Source organism: Heterocephalus glaber, unplaced genomic scaffold, assembly GCF_053883595.1.
Source record: "Heterocephalus glaber isolate CG9 unplaced genomic scaffold, H.glaber_assembly_v1.0 deba00000621, whole genome shotgun sequence".
NCBI lineage: Eukaryota > Metazoa > Chordata > Mammalia > Rodentia > Bathyergidae > Heterocephalus > Heterocephalus glaber.
The window spans coordinates 6,127,880-6,144,941 of record NW_028258153.1 but is presented as its reverse complement, the minus strand read 5'-3'; the positions used below and the strand labels follow the sequence as shown (position 1 = coordinate 6,144,941).

Sequence of the window (17,062 nt, the reverse complement as noted above, 5' to 3'; positions counted from 1 at the left end):
AGTGATCCTCCTGCCTCAGCCTCCCGAGAACTGAGGTTACAGGCGTGTGCCACCACGCCCAGCTGGAGAACATTATGTTAATCAGAATAAGTTAGGCAGTGAAAAAAAAATAAGTTAGGCACAGAAAGGAAAATACCACATGATCGATAGCTGTGGATCTTATAGAAGGCATCTGTAAAAGCCAAATTCATAGACATGGAATAAAGCGGTGCTTATCAAAGTCTGGGTTAGGTGTAGAAAGGATTTGGAAAATGTCTGTCAAAGGACATAAAATCTCAGACAGGAAGAATGACCTCAGGAAATGAATCATACATCGTGATAGCTATAGTTAATAACAGTATAGTGTATACTTTAAACAGCCAAGGAACTAGTTTTTAAGTGTTCTTTATACACACACACACAGACACACACACACACACTCTCACGGTAAGCTTGTATGATGATGCTTATGTCAAATAGCTTGATATAGGCATTCCACAATGTGTATAAATATCAAAGCACATTGAAATATATATTTTTTCAATTAAAATATTTTAAGAAGGAAACAAGTCTATATTTACAAAAACTCCATGAAGATTGTGTATATCCATACAAATCAAATATTATTCAGCCATAAAAAATAAAATACTAGCAGGGTGTGGTGGCACACACCTGTAATCTCAGCACCCAGGAGGCTGAGGCAGGAGGATCATTGTGAGTTCAAGGCCAGCTTGGGCTACATAGTGAGTTGAGAGGCAGCCTGAACTACAAAGGGAGACCCTGTCTCAAAAAAGAAAATAAATAAATAAAATAAAATACTAACTCATGCAACATTATAGATAAATCTTGAAAACATGCCAAGTAAAAGAAACCAAACACAAGATCACCTATGGTATGATTCCATGGAATTTCGAGAACAGGCAAATCTACAGAGGCAGAAAATAGATTGGTAGTTGCCAAGGGCTGGGAATAGGAAGGGAAAATAGGAAATGACCATTGAAGGATACAGAATTTCTTTGGGGGTGATGAATTAGATACTGGTGATGGTTGCACAACTTTGTGAATATACTACACATGCACCACCAAACCATATACATTGAAAGGATAAATTTTAATGTATGTGAACTGTGTCTTGATTTTTAAAAAATTTACATTTTCATCATCTTCATCTACATCATTTTCAGCTGGGGGTGGTGGTGCAGTCATGTAATCCCAGCACTCAGGAGACTGAGGCAGGAGGATTGCCACAAGTTTGAGGCCAGCTTGGGTACATAGTGAGTTCAAGGCCAGCCTGAACTACATGAGACCCTGTCTAAAAAAAAAAAAAATCATCTTCATAAGATTATTTTAGAAATAGCTTCTTATGTGATCAGTACCTCCGGAAGAGTCTCACCAACACCCCAGAGGTTCCACAGGAACTTTTGAGGCAGCCTGGTGTCTACTTGGACATCTCTAGGGCCTAAATTCAGCCTCAAACTGGAAATTTTTAAAATGCAGAGGAAAATAAGAGCTAAGCAGACTGGTAAATGAATGGAGTCCTTGGAGGATTCATTAAAGACCAGGTGATATTTCCTCATAGTTCAATGGGGGTAGGCTCAGCTTCAGAGGCTCTCTTGAATAGTTTTGTCAACTGTGCTGTGTTTGTCAGCTTTCCTGTTCTGTAACAAAATACCTGAGATAATCACCTTGTAAGGAGGAAAGGTTTATTTTGGCTCACAGGTTTTGGAAGTTTCAGTCCATGATTGATTGGACCCATTTCTTTGGGGCCTGTGACAAGGCAGGATGTTATGGTGGAATCACATAGTTCCAGCAAAGCTGTTCATATTATGGTGGCCTGGAAGTAAAAGAGAAAAAGAAGCTGGGGGTGTAGCTCAGTGGCACTGTGCCTGCCTGGCGAGCTCAGTCTTGAGTTCAATCCCTGGTAACAGGAAAAAAAAAAAAAAGAGAGAGGAAGGGGCAAGATCCCATGCTCTCCCTCAGGGACATGCCCCCAATGACCAACAGACCTCTCCCTAGGCACCACCTTCCCAGTAGTGACAAGCCGAGAACTACCTTTAACACATGGGCCTCTGGGGGCCTTCCAGATCCCAGCTATAGCAAGTGCAGAACACAAGATAGAAGAGATGAGGAGTTAATGACACAAAACTGAAACCTTGGCCACAGAGGCTGCTACCAGAAACCCCACAGACATGGCAGTGGAGGAAGACAATCAGAGACTCTCCTGCCAAACAATACATCACTGCCACCAAGAGTCTTTCTCTTCTTTCAAAAAAGTTTTTTTTTGATAGACAATATATCTGCAGAAAAATACATCTACCACAAATGTGCTTCAAGTTCTTTTATTTACCTTGGGAGTTGAAAACCTTGCCTGTGGATATGCCATCACAATGCCTGGATAGGACTTCTTTACTGTAAGTGAAAAGCTTACTTTCTTTGACAGTGATTTGGTCAAACACACCTAAGAGCTCCAGGATGGATGAGATGTCATGGATGGATTCCGTCCCGTGATAAGCAGAAGCCCTGTTTGAGGCTGACACAAAGCCTATCTGTGGCCAGTGATTGGGCATACTTCTGGGGTTTGAGAGTTTCAAGGTCCGCAAGAATCACAGCAAAGGCACATTCCAGTGAGGCTCCCTGATGGCAAATCCTGACCTTCCTCTATAAGGCAGGAACAAGAGCAGGTGTAGGATAACTGCAGAAAGGTGGATATTGATCCAGCATAGCAGATACACTTTTAATTGCTATTCCCAGTCCAGCTAATTGGACTTTGTTAGTCAAATTAGGATTAATATAATTGAGTATGTTTTTAAGAAAACAGCCTGTCTTCTTAAACAAGTAGGCAGCACTCTTATTAATAAAAATAGACAAGATGCCAGTGTTTCCTGGCTGTCTATGCCCTCCTGCCCTACAGATGTTTTAATTCTGAATGCTTGTTAGCTTGGTAATGGTTTATTTCCAGGTTATTATTCCTGATTCCAGTTTTAATATGTATGTCAAGTGCAAACTTTGCTTTCATCATGGAATGGACATACATAACTTTGTAATGAATACTTCTATACTGAAGGGTGCTTGGGAGAAGAGTTTTGAGGATGCTAATAAATCATGTCTTCCATATTATGCCAATCCTTTTAGTCAGTGCTTCCTGTAGACTTTAGACATAATTAAATAATAGATAGACCCAATCATGTGACAAATTATTTTACTGTGAGAATGAGCCACCCATCCTTATGTCCCGGCACAGCCACATGCTCATCCTGTCTCAGTAATCGTAAATCTCCAGTTTTTATAGAAAATAAGCACAGTTCCCCAGAATCCACCCCAAAATCAGGAAAAGAGCATGTCTAGGAATGAGCCTTGGGCTCTGCATTTTTTACAAGACTTCCTTGGTGATCCTGGAGCACATCCGGAGTGAAGAAGCACTGAGGGTTGTGAAGCTCTCTTAGGAAGGCAAAGGAGGCCTCAGGAGTCCAGGCTGGAGGTCACAGAAACTCAGGGAGCCTTTGGGGGCTGAGGAGGAGCTGGGGGCAGCCCAGCCCCAGGTTCATATGTGGGAAGGAGGGGACAGCAAGGCAATCTGCACAAAAGCACACTTTTTATTCTGAGCTAGGCTGGAAGCAGTCACAGCCCTGGTGACAACTCTAAGGTTCTTGTCTGGCATCCATGAAGGTTGCAGGGCTGGGCCAGAAGCTGGAGTTGGGGTTGATGGGAGGAGGGGTCTGAGGTGGGGAGGGCTGGTCCCTCTGCTGGATCCTTGGGACACTGAGCACAGACACGCAGAGACGCATGTGCTCTCAGGAGGTACAAGGAGACCCACATGCTGTCCTTAGCCTTGCTGTTAGGGCTGCAGGTCTCTTCCCAGAGGCATATAGTCAAAGGACTGACCTGTGATGCTTGCCCACAGCCAGCCCGCATTGGAGCCAGCCTGTGTCAGGCTCCTTTAGAACGCTTGAGAGATCCTCCCTTGGCCCAGGCCCAGTGATCATCCCCATCTCATCCTCCTATTGAGCCCCAAAACTGGCACCTTCCTGGGTAGGACAGGGTAGGGCCAGCACTGACCCTGGGATTTTGGCAAAGTGGCTGGTGAGAAAATACCTTCATGTACTGTCTGATAGTCCAGCACAAGTGTCTGACTCTGAAGCTTAGGGAGGTAATGGGGTCAGGATCACATTTTAGAAATAGTAACCTACCCACACTGGACAGCTGGACTTGCAGTGCCCATTGCCATGGGGGAGAGTGACAGAGCAGAAGCGGAGTCTTGGCTTTGGAAGCTCAAAAGCCTGATCCTCAAGTTGAGTGGCAAGAGTTCAGGACACATAGCAGACTTGGAAGACTATATCAGGGCCCAAGAACAAAGGGCCCTTCGTCCCCACTGGTACAGATTTCACAGGCTGGGGGGCGGGGGGGATGACAAAGAAACACTTCTGGCCCCTGTGAAGGGAGCCAAGCATGAAGGGTGGGTGTATGCATGACAAATCCCCCCTGTAGGTTTGGAGATGTCAAGGGCAGGAGAGTCCTGGGCCCCATGTTCCTGGGTAAAGTCTGGGAAAACATTACAGTACAGAGTAGAATATGCTGCCCATTGGAACAGCCTGATGGAGCTTTCTGAAGCCCAGAGGGGTACAGGACCGGGAGCCAGAATGAAGTGCATGCCCCAAGCACAAGCAGGACCAAAGAGGCTCTGGAAGTGAGGGGCACATGGTAGTGACCACGCATACCAGTGACCAACTGACGATGACCAGGTGAGAATACGTGCCGGCATGGACGGATGCTGATGACTGAGGAGCAGAGCTTTACATTGCTTAAACCCCCACCCCACAGCCCCAGGTAAAGATGAGGAAGGGACCCTAGATGGACTGAGGTTAATCTCTACCACCTGGTAAGATGGAGTTCATAATAAAAATTTCATTCAGTGTTAGAAAAATAAAGTTATGTTTTTGCAGATTGGAGTTCATAAACTGGGTTTTATGTACTATATAAGTAATTGGTTAATAAATATTTTCTTTATGGTTTCATTATAAATAAAAGATTTTAAAAATCAGCAGAATAATGTTCTATGTGCCAAAGAAAAGCCACTTGCTGTTCTGCCAGTTGCGGGTTTTCCTCCTTGTGTTTGAATTCTGAAAGCACAGGGATCTTCCACAAGTTTAGGTTGAATGTCTAGCATTTTGAGCGATGTCAAATCCAAGTTCATGGCTTATTCTTTTCATTTTTGTTTTGTCAACCTCTCATTCTAGAGGATCTGAGTACAAGGCCGTAGTCACTGGGAACAAAGAACACTGTTCACTGGCGAGAGTAAGGAAAACGTTTTCTGGACAATGATGGAGAGAGAATCCGGGTCCAATAGGCAACTCTAGAAATAACTGCTGCTCCACAGTTACCCCCAGCATCCCTGAAATGACCATTCCAGGACAGCAGGAAGACAGTGCCACTACAGTGGTTGCCCTGGGGAAGGAACAGCTGGGACTCCCAGGAATAGGGGATGAGCTGAACATAGACCAGAAGCAGAGCCATCTAGAGCCCATGACTTTACCCATGGGCTTCAGGGTCACTGCACCCTAGTGACCACTCTCCACCCAGGTTGGGGGAAGGTTGATGCGAGTGAGTTCTGAGCATGGGTGGCCCCAGGGTAATCCCAGTGCTTCTGGGTCAGGCGTCTCCAGGCTTGACTCAGCCACTGTCCTTAATGCCATTGTCCCCATGGTGAACTGGGCATGCCCGAGGGCTTCTGGGAGTACAGGCTGGACAAGGATGATTGGGGAGGGCTGGAGAAGCCTGTGAGGAAGAGAAGGGAAGAGGGTGACCAAAGAGGGAGGGAGAGTCGTCTTCCCAATGAGCAAATCATCATTCAGTGCCAATTTGGTGGACTCCGTGCCTCATCCTTCTGCAAACCCCTAGCAAATATCTGAGATCATACACTAGGTGGAGGCTCCCCCATTTAAGTCTTAGATCTTACTGAAGATGTAAATTTCATTCAACAAAGGTTTATTGGCTTGCCTCCTTCTATGCAATTCCCAGCCTTTGGTAATGGAATGGTGAGAGAGCAGCTAAATCGTCCCAGAGAGCCTTTAGCCCTGTCTCTGTCTACTCCTCCTAGGAGGCCTCTGTGACCTCAGCTGGGAATGGGACAAGGTGGTGGCCTTTGCAGTTTTCATGGGGCTAATCAGCTATGAGCAGGACCACTGCCATCCTTGGAGTGCCCCATTGTGAGATCTGGGACCCAGAAGGATGGAGGGGTTGATCCAATGGCCTGGGGCTGAGCCTACCTGAACCAGGTAAACAGGGGTGAGGGAAGAAGAAAGCTGAGTCCCCCAGCTCCCTTCATCGACTTCCAGGTGTGGAGGTGCCCTGGAATGAGGACTTGGGTATTCTCAGGCACTGAGGGCATCGATGCCAGCAGGGCTGAGCACCAGAGCCTGAAGGATGTCCGAAAGGGAGACCACGCCCAGGAGATTCTGGGTTTCATCCACTAACACCAGCCGGTGCACCTGTGGGTCCAGAGAGTTCGGTAAGGGGCAGAGCCTCGGGGCCATGGCAGCTTTGGCATCAAGGCCAATGATCCAAGGAACAGAGGAACGAGAGGGTGTCTCCAGGGAGTGAGCTGGCGATGGCTCTGAGCACTCAGCCGGCTGTGGCCCTTGGCACGAGGGCCCAATGGACAGGTCCTGGTGCATACCAATGTGGCTGCCAAGAGTTGGTCACGAAATGGGAGGGCAGGCCAGGTGCCTGAAGATCGGGGACAGCTGGAGTTGTGTGTAGAAGAATGGGGCCATCTGTGTTGGGGACATGTATGGAGGGGCACAAGGTACCTGCTCCCGAGCAATCCTGTCAATGACTTCCCCCAGGGTCTCATGGGGCTGGCAGGAAAGGACACCCTCCAGACACAGTGTCCTCTGCCTCAGAGCTTCTCCCACAGTCATGTCTAGTTGGTTGTAGGTTTGCTGGGCAGCCAGATGCTGGGGCAGGGAGAGAAGGAGAGCTCTGAGTCACCCCTTGCTCAGGCTCCAGCCCCCCACATGGGACTCTCTACACACTATAAAGTGCATCCACAGATACTCGCCATCCTTCCTCATACTGCAGCCTCCCTGCAGCACCCCAAGTCCCCACAGACACTTACAATCACATCAAATCGGGAATAGAGGCCCACAACCTGACCTGCAGGGGGAGGGAGGAGAAAGACAGGGAAAGAAGCCCACATCAGAACCAGGGTGCTGTGCAAAGGGCCTGAGGCAGGTTTTTGAAATGAACTTGACATCCTCTAGGCTGCTGGCTTTGTAATGAGGCATCAGGCTGCCCCTACCTGAACCACAGATCAGCTCAGCATCACAGCAAGGGAGACAGCCTGACCTTGTGCCTATTAATGAGATGCTATATGAGAAAATGGCATCATCTATCTACTATTCTAGCCTCAAGTTTAGTCGCAGCTCATTAAGCCTTTAGATCTCATTTCTGGTTTACAGGAATCAGGAACAGGGGAACAAGGTAAAGCGCACGTGTAGGAAGCAAATGGACAAGTGTGGAAGTGCCATATTCTGCGAGCTCTTCTACTCATGTGTGTCATGGAAATGAAGGGGGAAGGGAACAGTTCTAGGCTTAAAGAGACTTAAGGGATGAAGGACTTTAACTGGATCCAACTTTGAACAAATCAATTGTAAAAAAAAGATATTCTTGGGGAAATGGAGAAGTGAGAATATTGGACAGCATTAATACATTATTCATATTTTGTTAGGTAATGTAGAAAATTACATTTATTTTAAGAGATACTGACCGATGTGGTTAAGTAACTTAAATTTCATCAGAAATAAAGATGAACAAAAAAAAGAAAGGAAAATAATAAAAAAGAAAAACAAAAACAGAAACAAATAAAGATGAACTAATTATGGTGATATGTTAACAGTGGTTAATCCAGGCAACAGATATATGGGGTACATTATATAATTTTTTTCAATCACTTTTACTCATTTAACATTTTATAATAAAAAATAAATCCAGGCTGAGGCAAGATTGTATGTACGAGGTTAACCTAGGCAACTTCGCAAGACCCTGTCTCAAAATTTAAAAATAAAAATAAAGTGCTGGGGATATTAGTTCAGTGCTGCCTGAGTTTAGTCTTCAGTAGCACAAGAATAAAATAAAAATAAATCCATGGGCCGTGGATTTAGCTCAGTGGTGCTGCCGCCTGCCTTGCAAGCACAAGGTCCTGAGTTTGATCCCCAGTACCAAATTAATAAATAAATCCAAAGCACTTTTTCATACTGAGCTTATTATGGTGAATTTAATTTTGTAATATTTTACACCCATAGTCCAACCAAAAAAACTTTCTTGCAGTCCCTCTGACCCTTTCCAGAACAGGAAATTGAGGTCTGGCTGGGCTGAACTAAACAAAAAACCTGCTCTCCAGCTGTTTCCTCTCACACACTCAAGTTTTTGCTTTTAATGTTGTAAATCCTCCAATGTAGTCAGGATGGATGTTCTTAAGATTCCCATTTTACATATGAGGAAACTGAGGCACAGAGAACTTGGTCCAAGGTTCAGAGAAGGCAGAGACTTCTAACCCCCTCCACCCTGGGTCTCCAAGTTGATGCCACATAGACTCCTGCCCATCCTCAGCCCATCTCTCCCATGTTCTCCCCACCATGCCCTCCTCCCCTGACCCTGGCCAGAGCTTCTCGCCCTGGTCCTGGTACCAGATTCATTGACTACAGGCAGCGCTGACACTCGCCGGTCCACAAAGACGTCCAGTGCGGTCAGGACAGGCGCCGTCTCCAGCACCACAGCCAAATCTCGGAATGTGCCGATGCCCAAATCTTGGATAGTGCGGTAGAGGAAGGAGGGCCGGGGCAGCAGCGCCCCCTAGTTGGGGCGGGGACAGGGTGGTGACCAGAGCTCAAGTAGCCTGCAGAGGGCTCCCAGCTCCTCCCTCCCCGAGGCTTGAAGATTGGCTCCTCTGTGGCCTCCCCTTGACTCCCCCTTTCTCCTCCCCACTGGGCCAGCGCTCACAAAGATGTGCAGGAATTTGAGCAGCCGCTTGTGTGTGAGGATGTAAAGCACCGTGCCTGACACCGGGTCCAGGACCGGCAGGCGATGGATCCGGTTCTTGATGAGGGAGTACACGGCTTCGAACAGGCTGGGGAGGTGAAAGCAGTGAGCCTGGGGCAGCCTGGGGAGAAACATCCTCCATCCCTGCCTCCTAAATAGGACAGGAACCAGCTCTGCCTGTCTATCTGCATCCCAGGATGAGGAAGGGGGTTCAAGGCTGAGTGGGATGGGGGAAGGAGACCGAGCAAGAAGGGGGCCAGGTGGGTAGGTGGGGATGCTTACCTGTCATTGGGAGAGATGGAGACCAGAGGCTTGAAGCAGCCTTGAAGGTAGATCTCTGCAGAAAAAGCAGTCAAGCCAAGGGAGCTGCAGCCACCACACTCTACAGCCCAGCTGCTTCCCTTCCTATGAGCAAGTAAGGCCCCCTATTGCCTTGCACCCCCAGGAACTCCCCACAGTCCACTCTCAGCCTCACACCCTGGGTACCTCCCTCAACCCCACAGCTCCTCTCCCAACTCACCCCTCCAGGTCTCTATCGTATGTTGTTCAATCTCATAGATCTGGACCTAGAAGCATCAACAAGACCCTGGAAGTCAGACTTGGGCCCCACAGGCACCAGGCTCCCTGAAGACTTCCCTCTGTGCCACCCTGGCCCACTGGGAGCCTCAGCCTGCTCCTCACCAGAGGAGATCTGTAGTATCGGTGCAGCACCAGGATGAAGTCTGTGATGGTGAGCATCCCTGAGGGGTAGACAAGGCACAGGGAGAAGTCTGGCTGATAGCCCTGGGGTGTAGGCAGGCTAAGGCCCTTGCCATGCCACTGTCCTTGACCATATGACGTCTCCCCTTGCCACTCCCACCATCCCTGCCCTCCCAGCCTCTCCTTACCTACAAAACTCTGCTTCCTGCTGTCCCATAGAGGGGCTGCCCGAACGCCATTGGCCACCAGGGCAAAGAAGGCCTTCTTGATCTGAAAGGCAGGAAAGAACAGTTGGGGGGTCAGTTCCAGGAGGCTCTCCTCCTCCTCTGTCGTGCCCCTCAGTGGGCACAGTCCTGCCTCTCCGTGTCCTCATGAGGGTCCTTCCATGGGGACTTTCTCCCAGGTCCTCCTGGGCACGAGCCTGCCTGTCCTCACCATGTCATGGCACACAGTGGACACAATCACTACTGGGCACATTTGCCACTGTGCAGATACACATTGGCCACAGCAAAAAGCTGCTTGTGACCAGAGGCACTGAGGGACCCTCTCCAGACACATCTGTGTGTGAGAAACTAACTCAGCATTTCCACCTGGAAGTCATGTGCATAACCATAGTACAATGTTTGTCAATCTAAAAACTAGAGATGTAATTATTTATATAGTATTTGCATAGTTACATAGTTTTTTCTCTATATTAATTTTATATTGACTCATTTTGAGCAATATTCTAAGCAATACTACCTATACATGCTCTTTGTATTTTTCTAAAAAACATTAGAATTAATATCAAACTATCGAAATAAATATACTTATTCTTGAACTAGTAGAACTAAATTGTACACTGTAGATAATACATACACACACACACACACACACACACACACACACCATGCTTCAGGCAGACATACACCATCTGCTAAACTGAAACAATGACAAGAATAAAAGTACAGGCATTTGGTAGTTTAGCCTAATGGAAGAGCAGATACCACAGCTCATCCTATTTTTCTGTTAGTACCCAGAGTTCCCTACTCTGTCCTGAGTGGCTCTGCAGTGTCTTACACATATCTCACAGTTTATAAAGCTCTCCTACTTTGTGGTGGCTTGTCCTGAGATTCCTCTGAAACAGTCAGGGGAAAGCAACCATTCTGGTCCCCATTTTAGAGATGATGGAGGCAAAGTGACCTACTCAATGTTTTAGAGATACTAAGTGGCAGAGCAGTGATGACAATTAGAGCATTCTCACAGAGCATGCCCTCTCCCCATTGGTCTCCATGGTGCTAAGAAGGAACCTTTGAAGGGCTCCAGCAGAGGGACATGGATTGGCAAGCATCCTGGAAATGAGTGGTGGCTGCAGCACTGTTAGAATGGAGGCTGGGTTCAGGAGGGTGGAGCTAGGGCCTCACCTCTAGCGTGGTGTCGAAGACGACCAGCTTGGAGCTGGTCGCCATGGCATCATAGCAGCTGTGCTCCTGCATGAAGTGCATGTAGACCTGCGCCCCTGGCTTCCGCAACTCATCGTCCCAGCTGAGGCTGAGTAAAGGGGCCTGTGGGGATGGGCTCAGGGCCGGTCTGTCTTCCTCCAGATCTTTGAGCTCACAGTCCCAGGCTTCTGGGGCTGGAAACTCCATGGGGAGCTCCAACTCATCTGTGCTGGAGCCCACGGCAGAGGCTGCACAGTCAGCAGGGAGGAGGTCCCACCCTGTGAGTGGGGTCCCTGCTCCAGCCAAGGGAACAGCTTGGGCCAAGGGTGTGGCCTTGGGGAATGTGGCCTCTAGCCCAGTGGACTCAGCAGCTGGCCTGGTCCGGGCACCTGTTGGGGGGAAAAGGAGGGGAGGACAGTAACTTCATCTTCCAAAACACATTCAAATGTGCTATCTCAGTGACCCCACAGGAGCCTGGAGAAGCGTGGATGCTGAACAGGGCAGAAGCCAAGGATCAGAGTCATATGTGACAGCAGCTCTTCCCATCTTTCCGTGGTGACTACACTAAGCCCCTGGATCTGCAAAATAGCTGCTCTCTCCCATATGGGGAGGCAGAGGCCCCCAGATGAGGGCTGGATGCAACTCTGCATATGGAGGGATCCAAAACAGAGCCCATGCCCCAGCTCCCACCTCCTCAAAAATGGCCTTGGCCTTACCTTCCCCCGGACCTTGTGGCTCCCGTTGCTCTGCAGCCTCCTGCTTCGTCCTCGATGGTTTTTTGGTCCCAGGTTTCCCACAGATTCTTTCTGAGCTGGTGCTTACGGCTGGTGATGACCACAAGAGGCTGTCACCTTGCTCTAGAAAGCTCATCTCTGGAAGGGGGAATGAGGCCTACTTGGTTAACAGGAGGTCATGCAATGAGATCAGTTAATACATTATTAATAATTATATTTGTAGACTTCCAAAGAGTTTTTTCTCCAACATATTTCTCATTCTATACTCACAGCTGTGTTATAAGGGAAGCACTGTTATCATTCCTATTTTACTAGTGAGGGACCAGAAATTTGGAGAGGTTAAGCAGTTTGTCACAAACCACACAGCTAGGAAGTTGTAAAGTTAGTACTGGGGTCCAGGTCTTCGGAAAAGAGAGGAGCTGAGGGACACAGAATGGGGAGAGGGGGAAAAGAAACAATGAAGCAGAGGAAGGAAAAGGACCGCTCCTGATAAAAGCCCAGCTAGCGGTTGGGAGTTGGAGTTTCCAGAAAGGAAGGCGGCAAAGGAAGTGAGAGAAGAAGCATTTTACCTACCTGCTGTTCAGGTCCCCCAAGGCTGCTCCAAGACGGGGGTCTACAGGGAAGGAATGTCTGAAGGGTGGGGAAGACCTCTCCAAGCCCCCAGGTCCTATACGTGTCACTGCACACACACATGCACATACATGCAGGCACATATGTGTATGAGTCACACACAAGCACAGAAACACACACCCAGGGGCCGGGGATTTAGCTCAGTGGTTCTGCTGCCTGCCTCACCAGCGCAAGGTCCCAAGTTTGATCCCCGGTACCAAAAGAAAAAAAAGAGAGATTTGTGTTTCATTTTGGGGCCGGGGATTTAGCTCAGTGGTTCTGCCGCCTGCCTTGTGAGTGCAAAGTCCCGAGTTCGATCCCTGGTCCCAAACAACAGCAACAAAAAAACCTAAAACAAAACACACAGCCACATATACACACATATCCAGCCACTCAAACAGATTACAACGGGCTCTCGTGCTCACACACAGAAAATACAAACACACCAGCAGACACGCATTTACACATGCACACACACATTCACACGCTGCGCTCCAAGCTCCAGCTGCCCCGCACCTGCCCCCTGGGACCCCTGTACCCGAGCGCGCTCCAGTTCCGGCTCCTCGAGGCCAGCCTCAGCCCACGCAGGCGAGTGCGCCACAGGCGCTGGGTAGCACTATTCTGGGCCTGCCCCTGGCGCTCAGCCTGGCCGGGTCGGTTTCTCTCTGATTGGGTATCAGGCAGCTGGACTGGAGGAGGGGTCCACCCGCGCAGCTGTTCCTGCCCTGCAGCCTGGGGGCGGGCTGGGCAAGGAAGGGGAGCACCTGGGAAAGCTGGTGCCAGGGCCTCATCTATTTGGGGTCTCTGAGGACGTTAGAAGAGCCCTGCTGTGGGGAGGCGGCAGGGGCCTTGGGTGCGGGGAAGGTCGGATCGGAGAGTCCTCTCAACTTCCTCAGGGGCCTTAGGAGGGAAAGGGGATTAGCTTCGTCCTCGTAGAAACTTTAGTGAGGGTTGGTGCTGGAATTAGAACAAACTGGCCAGCTCGGGGCTGGGGATAGGACGAGGGGCTCGTGGTGGTCCTGGGAGGGTAGCCAGTGTATGTCCAGATGTCCCCATTTGAGTCCCAGAAGCCTGTCCCTCTCTCAGGTGGAGGGAATGGAGGGAGCAGCTCAGGCACGTGGGGAGCTGTACACATCACCTCAGAGGTGCGGGTGGCCTTGAGGGCTGTCGGCCCACCCTTTCCTACAGAGGGAAAGATCCACCTGAGCTTGGGAGGTGTCTGGGGAGCAGGAGCCCAGCTCTGTGAATACTGTGCCTACGTCCCCCTGTGCCAACCGGATCCTAGCCTGTCTCAGTGGCTCCCACCCCCTTCCTTGGCATTCCTGGGGCCTGAGTCAGCGTCCCAATCCGGAATGCTGACCCAGCTGCTCTGGCTCCCCTCTTGATGCCCCTCCCTTCCTCTCCTCCTACCAGCCTCTTCTTTTCCATCCCAGCTCCTGGCCCAGGAGTGGACGCTCAGTAATAAATTACTGTCTTGCATTCTCTCTCTCTCTCTCTCTCCTCTTTCTTTCTCTTCCTTTTTTCCTTCCTTTCCCTCCTTCCTTCTTTTTTCAGCACTTGGGATGATCGAACTCAAGGGTGCTTTACCATTGAAATACATCCTCAGTCCTTTTTATTACTTATTTTGAAACAGAGTTTGCAAAACTGCCCAGGCTGGCCTTGAATTTGTTTGTTGTTGTTGTTGTTGTTGTTGTTGTTGTTGGGGGTTTTTTTGGCACTTGGGATCGAACTTGGGTCCTTGCACTTGTGCAGCAGGCGGCGAAACCACTGAGCTAAATCCCCGGCCCTTGGCCTTGAGTTTGTGATCCTCTTGCCTCAGGCTCCTGAAGTAGCTGGGATTACTAGTGTGCACTACTATGCCTGACAGATTACTACTGGATTTCTTGCTGAATTTATTAAGCATACTTCCTATAATCCCTCAAAATGTCTGTGCTGACTGGAGGGAAGGTGGAGCTGAAGAGAGTAGGAAGGGATCTTGGCTAATGGGGACATCTCAGACAGTGGAAAGACCATCAGCATATGATTTGCTGCAAGGGCTTCACAGTGAGAGACATACCTTGTGTTTTACTGGAATGGTCAACAGTTTACCAGTATGCAACTCCTTGCTATTCATTGTTCGGTGTCTAAGTCACTGCCTCTTGTTTTAGGCTTTTAAGCACCCCCAGTTCCAAATAACAAGTTCTACATTAGTTAAGATACATATTTGGTTTCTATAACAAAGACCCAGTTTCAGAATTCCTTAAACAAGAAAGTTTCTTTCTCTCATAGAATAGTTTATAGACGGTTTAAAGGTGGTTGGGTGATTCTGAAACCCTTCAAAGCATCTTTTGCCTTGGGTAGTTACTCTACCTCCTCCCATTGGACTAGCTTTCCAGCCAGCAGACAGGAAAAAGGAAAAGGGGAACTCATACCTTTTCCTTTTAAGGCCTGACCTGGAAGTTGCTCTCATCACTTCCACTTCCACTACGTTGGCCAAATTTAGTCATGAAGCTCTGTCTTGCTTTAAGGAAGGTTGAGGATGTAAGTATTTGTTTTGGGCAGCTATTCCAGGTAAAAATTTAAGTGACTCTATTACTAAGGAAGAAGAGAAAGAAATAGAAATTAAGAGGCAACTGGTAGTCTCTGTCACAGAATGTTTTCATCTTTATCTTATACTCATGGAAACAGGCTCAGAGAAAACAAGCAACGCTTCCCAGTGTGACCTGATAAACAAAGGACCAAACAGAAGTTGCAATCAGGTCTGATACCAAGACAGATTTTTTTTTTGTCACATCCAGCCAATATAATTTGGACATAAAAGGGCACACCATGGAGCTAGAGATGAATGAAATTTGTATGTGAAACAGTTGTGTGAGTCCAGCCCAGCTCTTCTCTAACATGGACGCAAAGGGCATGTGCTATCTCAGGAGATTCATGCAGTTTGGTGAGACAGTTAGGGAAGACTTTGCAAAAGAGGAGGCTCTGCAGAGTAGAAAATGTCATTTGCGCTATCTCTTGCTTTTTCATTGACTAATCAATCTTACGTTATTTTTCTTTGCATTATCTACCAGCTGTTGGATTGATTTTTTGTGGTCCCTTGCTATTTTTAAGAAATCTTTCTTTTCATGATCACTAGCCTCAATCCTGTCTCCTAGATCTGATATTCTGTCCTTACACTGGCTCATTCTGCTGCATATAATTTCAATGAAATTTTTAATCTCCTGCATATCTGTTTGCATCTGTTTCATGGATTCCATTTCTTTCCTATGTTGAGCTTCATGGTTTCCATCATTTTCCTAAGTACCTCTATTTTTTTTTTACCTGTATCTTCTGTAGAGTCACTAACAAGGTCTTTCATTATGGTCACCATTTCTGTAGTTATTATAGAGATTATTTCTGATTTGATTTTTTCCTAGAAACTCATTCGTCTGTTTTGTTACTTCTGCTATTACCACTTCAGAGAGTCTAAGTGGGTGTCTTTCTAATAGTTCCATCTTATTGCCCCCTGGGTTTGCCTTTGGTGAGCTTGAAGCCTGAGGTTGTATCTTGCTTAAGTATCTTCTCATTTTCTATTGTTTTTTAGTTTAATTCTTGAGTTGATGCTTGTAAATTGCTTATGGAAGGTAGCTTTATTGCTAGTATTTAGAACCTATAGGAAATGACTACGTCTCAGAGATGTCTTCCAGGTGTAGCTGGCTTTTGGATTTTGAGTCTGTTGCAAGATCCTACCTCTTAATTTTATTGCAGATGAGAAGTTGCTGCCTATTTGGCCTAGCCCCTGGTTCTTTGGCTCTGGCCTACAGTAATGTTTATGACCCTTAGGCAATCTCAGTCTTAGCATACCAGGAAGAACAACTGATTAGAATAATTATGTCACCTTGGCTAAAGTAGTACAATCAGCAACAACAAAAGCATCAAACATCCTAGGAAATAAAAACTGTGATTATTAATTTGCCTCCTTTAACCATATGAACTAGATATGTAGTTATATAACAAAATCTAAAACTAGAAAATTATATACAGTACCTCAATATGGCAATTTTACTCTCGGGAGAAAATTTAAAAGGGGCTAAGGAGGAAAATAGAAAATAGAAGAAGAGGATGAGATTAGAAGCGAGGCTGAAGGACAAAGGAAGATTACACAAATTTTGGGAAGCTGGTGAAGAAGATAGGAGGGAAAAAGGGAAGGAAGAAATAAAAACACGAACAGAACAACAACAACAACAAAAATTAGGAGCAGTGTTCACACTAGTATAAAAACAAGAATTTTAAAAAAAGAAGAAGAAGAAGAAAATGTCCACTTCAGGGCATGCCTCTGCTGTCACTGGTAGACAGAATGAGCAGGCAGAGCTAAGATCTGTTTTGGTTAGTCACAGCAAGCCAGCCTTAGATTTACAGTAAGGTAGTGGATAATCCCAGCAACCCTGCATCTTTAGTTCCACTGAAGTTCAGACTGATTTCTGGTTGTGAGGCTGGAACCCAATTTGTTCAGCCTGCAACATTCTGTGTGCCTCCTGCCAGTTTAAACTCGGTTCCACCTCACCCTGACACTGAGAGCCACTAGATGGAGCCAGCCTGCGGCTGGTCTGAGTTCCAATCTCATTT

The 17,062-nt window shown here is 47.4% G+C and overlaps 1 protein-coding gene across 2 annotated transcripts; it reads right to left on the bottom strand.

Moving 5' to 3' along the window:
• Nucleotides 1–2,216: 2,216 nt before the first annotated feature.
• Nucleotides 2,217–13,123, bottom strand: Prkag3 (protein kinase AMP-activated non-catalytic subunit gamma 3). Of its 2 annotated transcripts, XM_013065534.3 has the most exons (14): nt 13,017–13,123; nt 12,443–12,482; nt 11,852–12,007; nt 11,118–11,524; nt 9,903–9,984; nt 9,697–9,755; nt 9,536–9,581; nt 9,298–9,352; nt 8,977–9,103; nt 8,664–8,829; nt 7,094–7,131; nt 6,786–6,932; nt 6,243–6,464; nt 2,217–5,751 (listed from the first exon to the last, which is right to left on the bottom strand). In XM_013065534.3, exons 3-13 carry the CDS (start codon nt 12,003–12,005, stop codon nt 6,348–6,350), a joined length of 1,398 nt encoding a protein of 465 aa, XP_012920988.2. In that variant the 5' UTR covers nt 12,006–12,007; nt 12,443–12,482; nt 13,017–13,123; the 3' UTR covers nt 2,217–5,751; nt 6,243–6,347. The 2 variants fall into 2 exon arrangements, with proteins under 2 accessions (XP_012920988.2, XP_087062171.1); XM_087206045.1 differs by lacking the exon at nt 12,443–12,482 and having other exon boundaries at nt 13,017–13,113.
• Between the last annotated feature and the right edge of the window lie 3,939 nt (nt 13,124–17,062).

What these genes read in the sequence shown, in the direction of transcription:
- Prkag3 (XM_013065534.3), bottom strand. Translation starts at nt 12,005, where the DNA reads ATGAGCTTTCTAGAGCAAGGTGACAGCCTCTTGTGGTCATCACCAGCC. An exon ending in GCCACAAGGTCCGGGGGAAG is followed by an intron (nt 11,525 to 11,851) that starts GTAAGGCCAAGG and finishes TCCCCCCAACAG; the next exon opens with GTGCCCGGACCAGGCCAGCT. An exon ending in GCCTGTAGTCAATGAATCTG is followed by an intron (nt 7,132 to 8,663) that starts GTACCAGGACCA and finishes CTCCCCCTGCAG; the next exon opens with GTCAGGTTGTGGGCCTCTAT.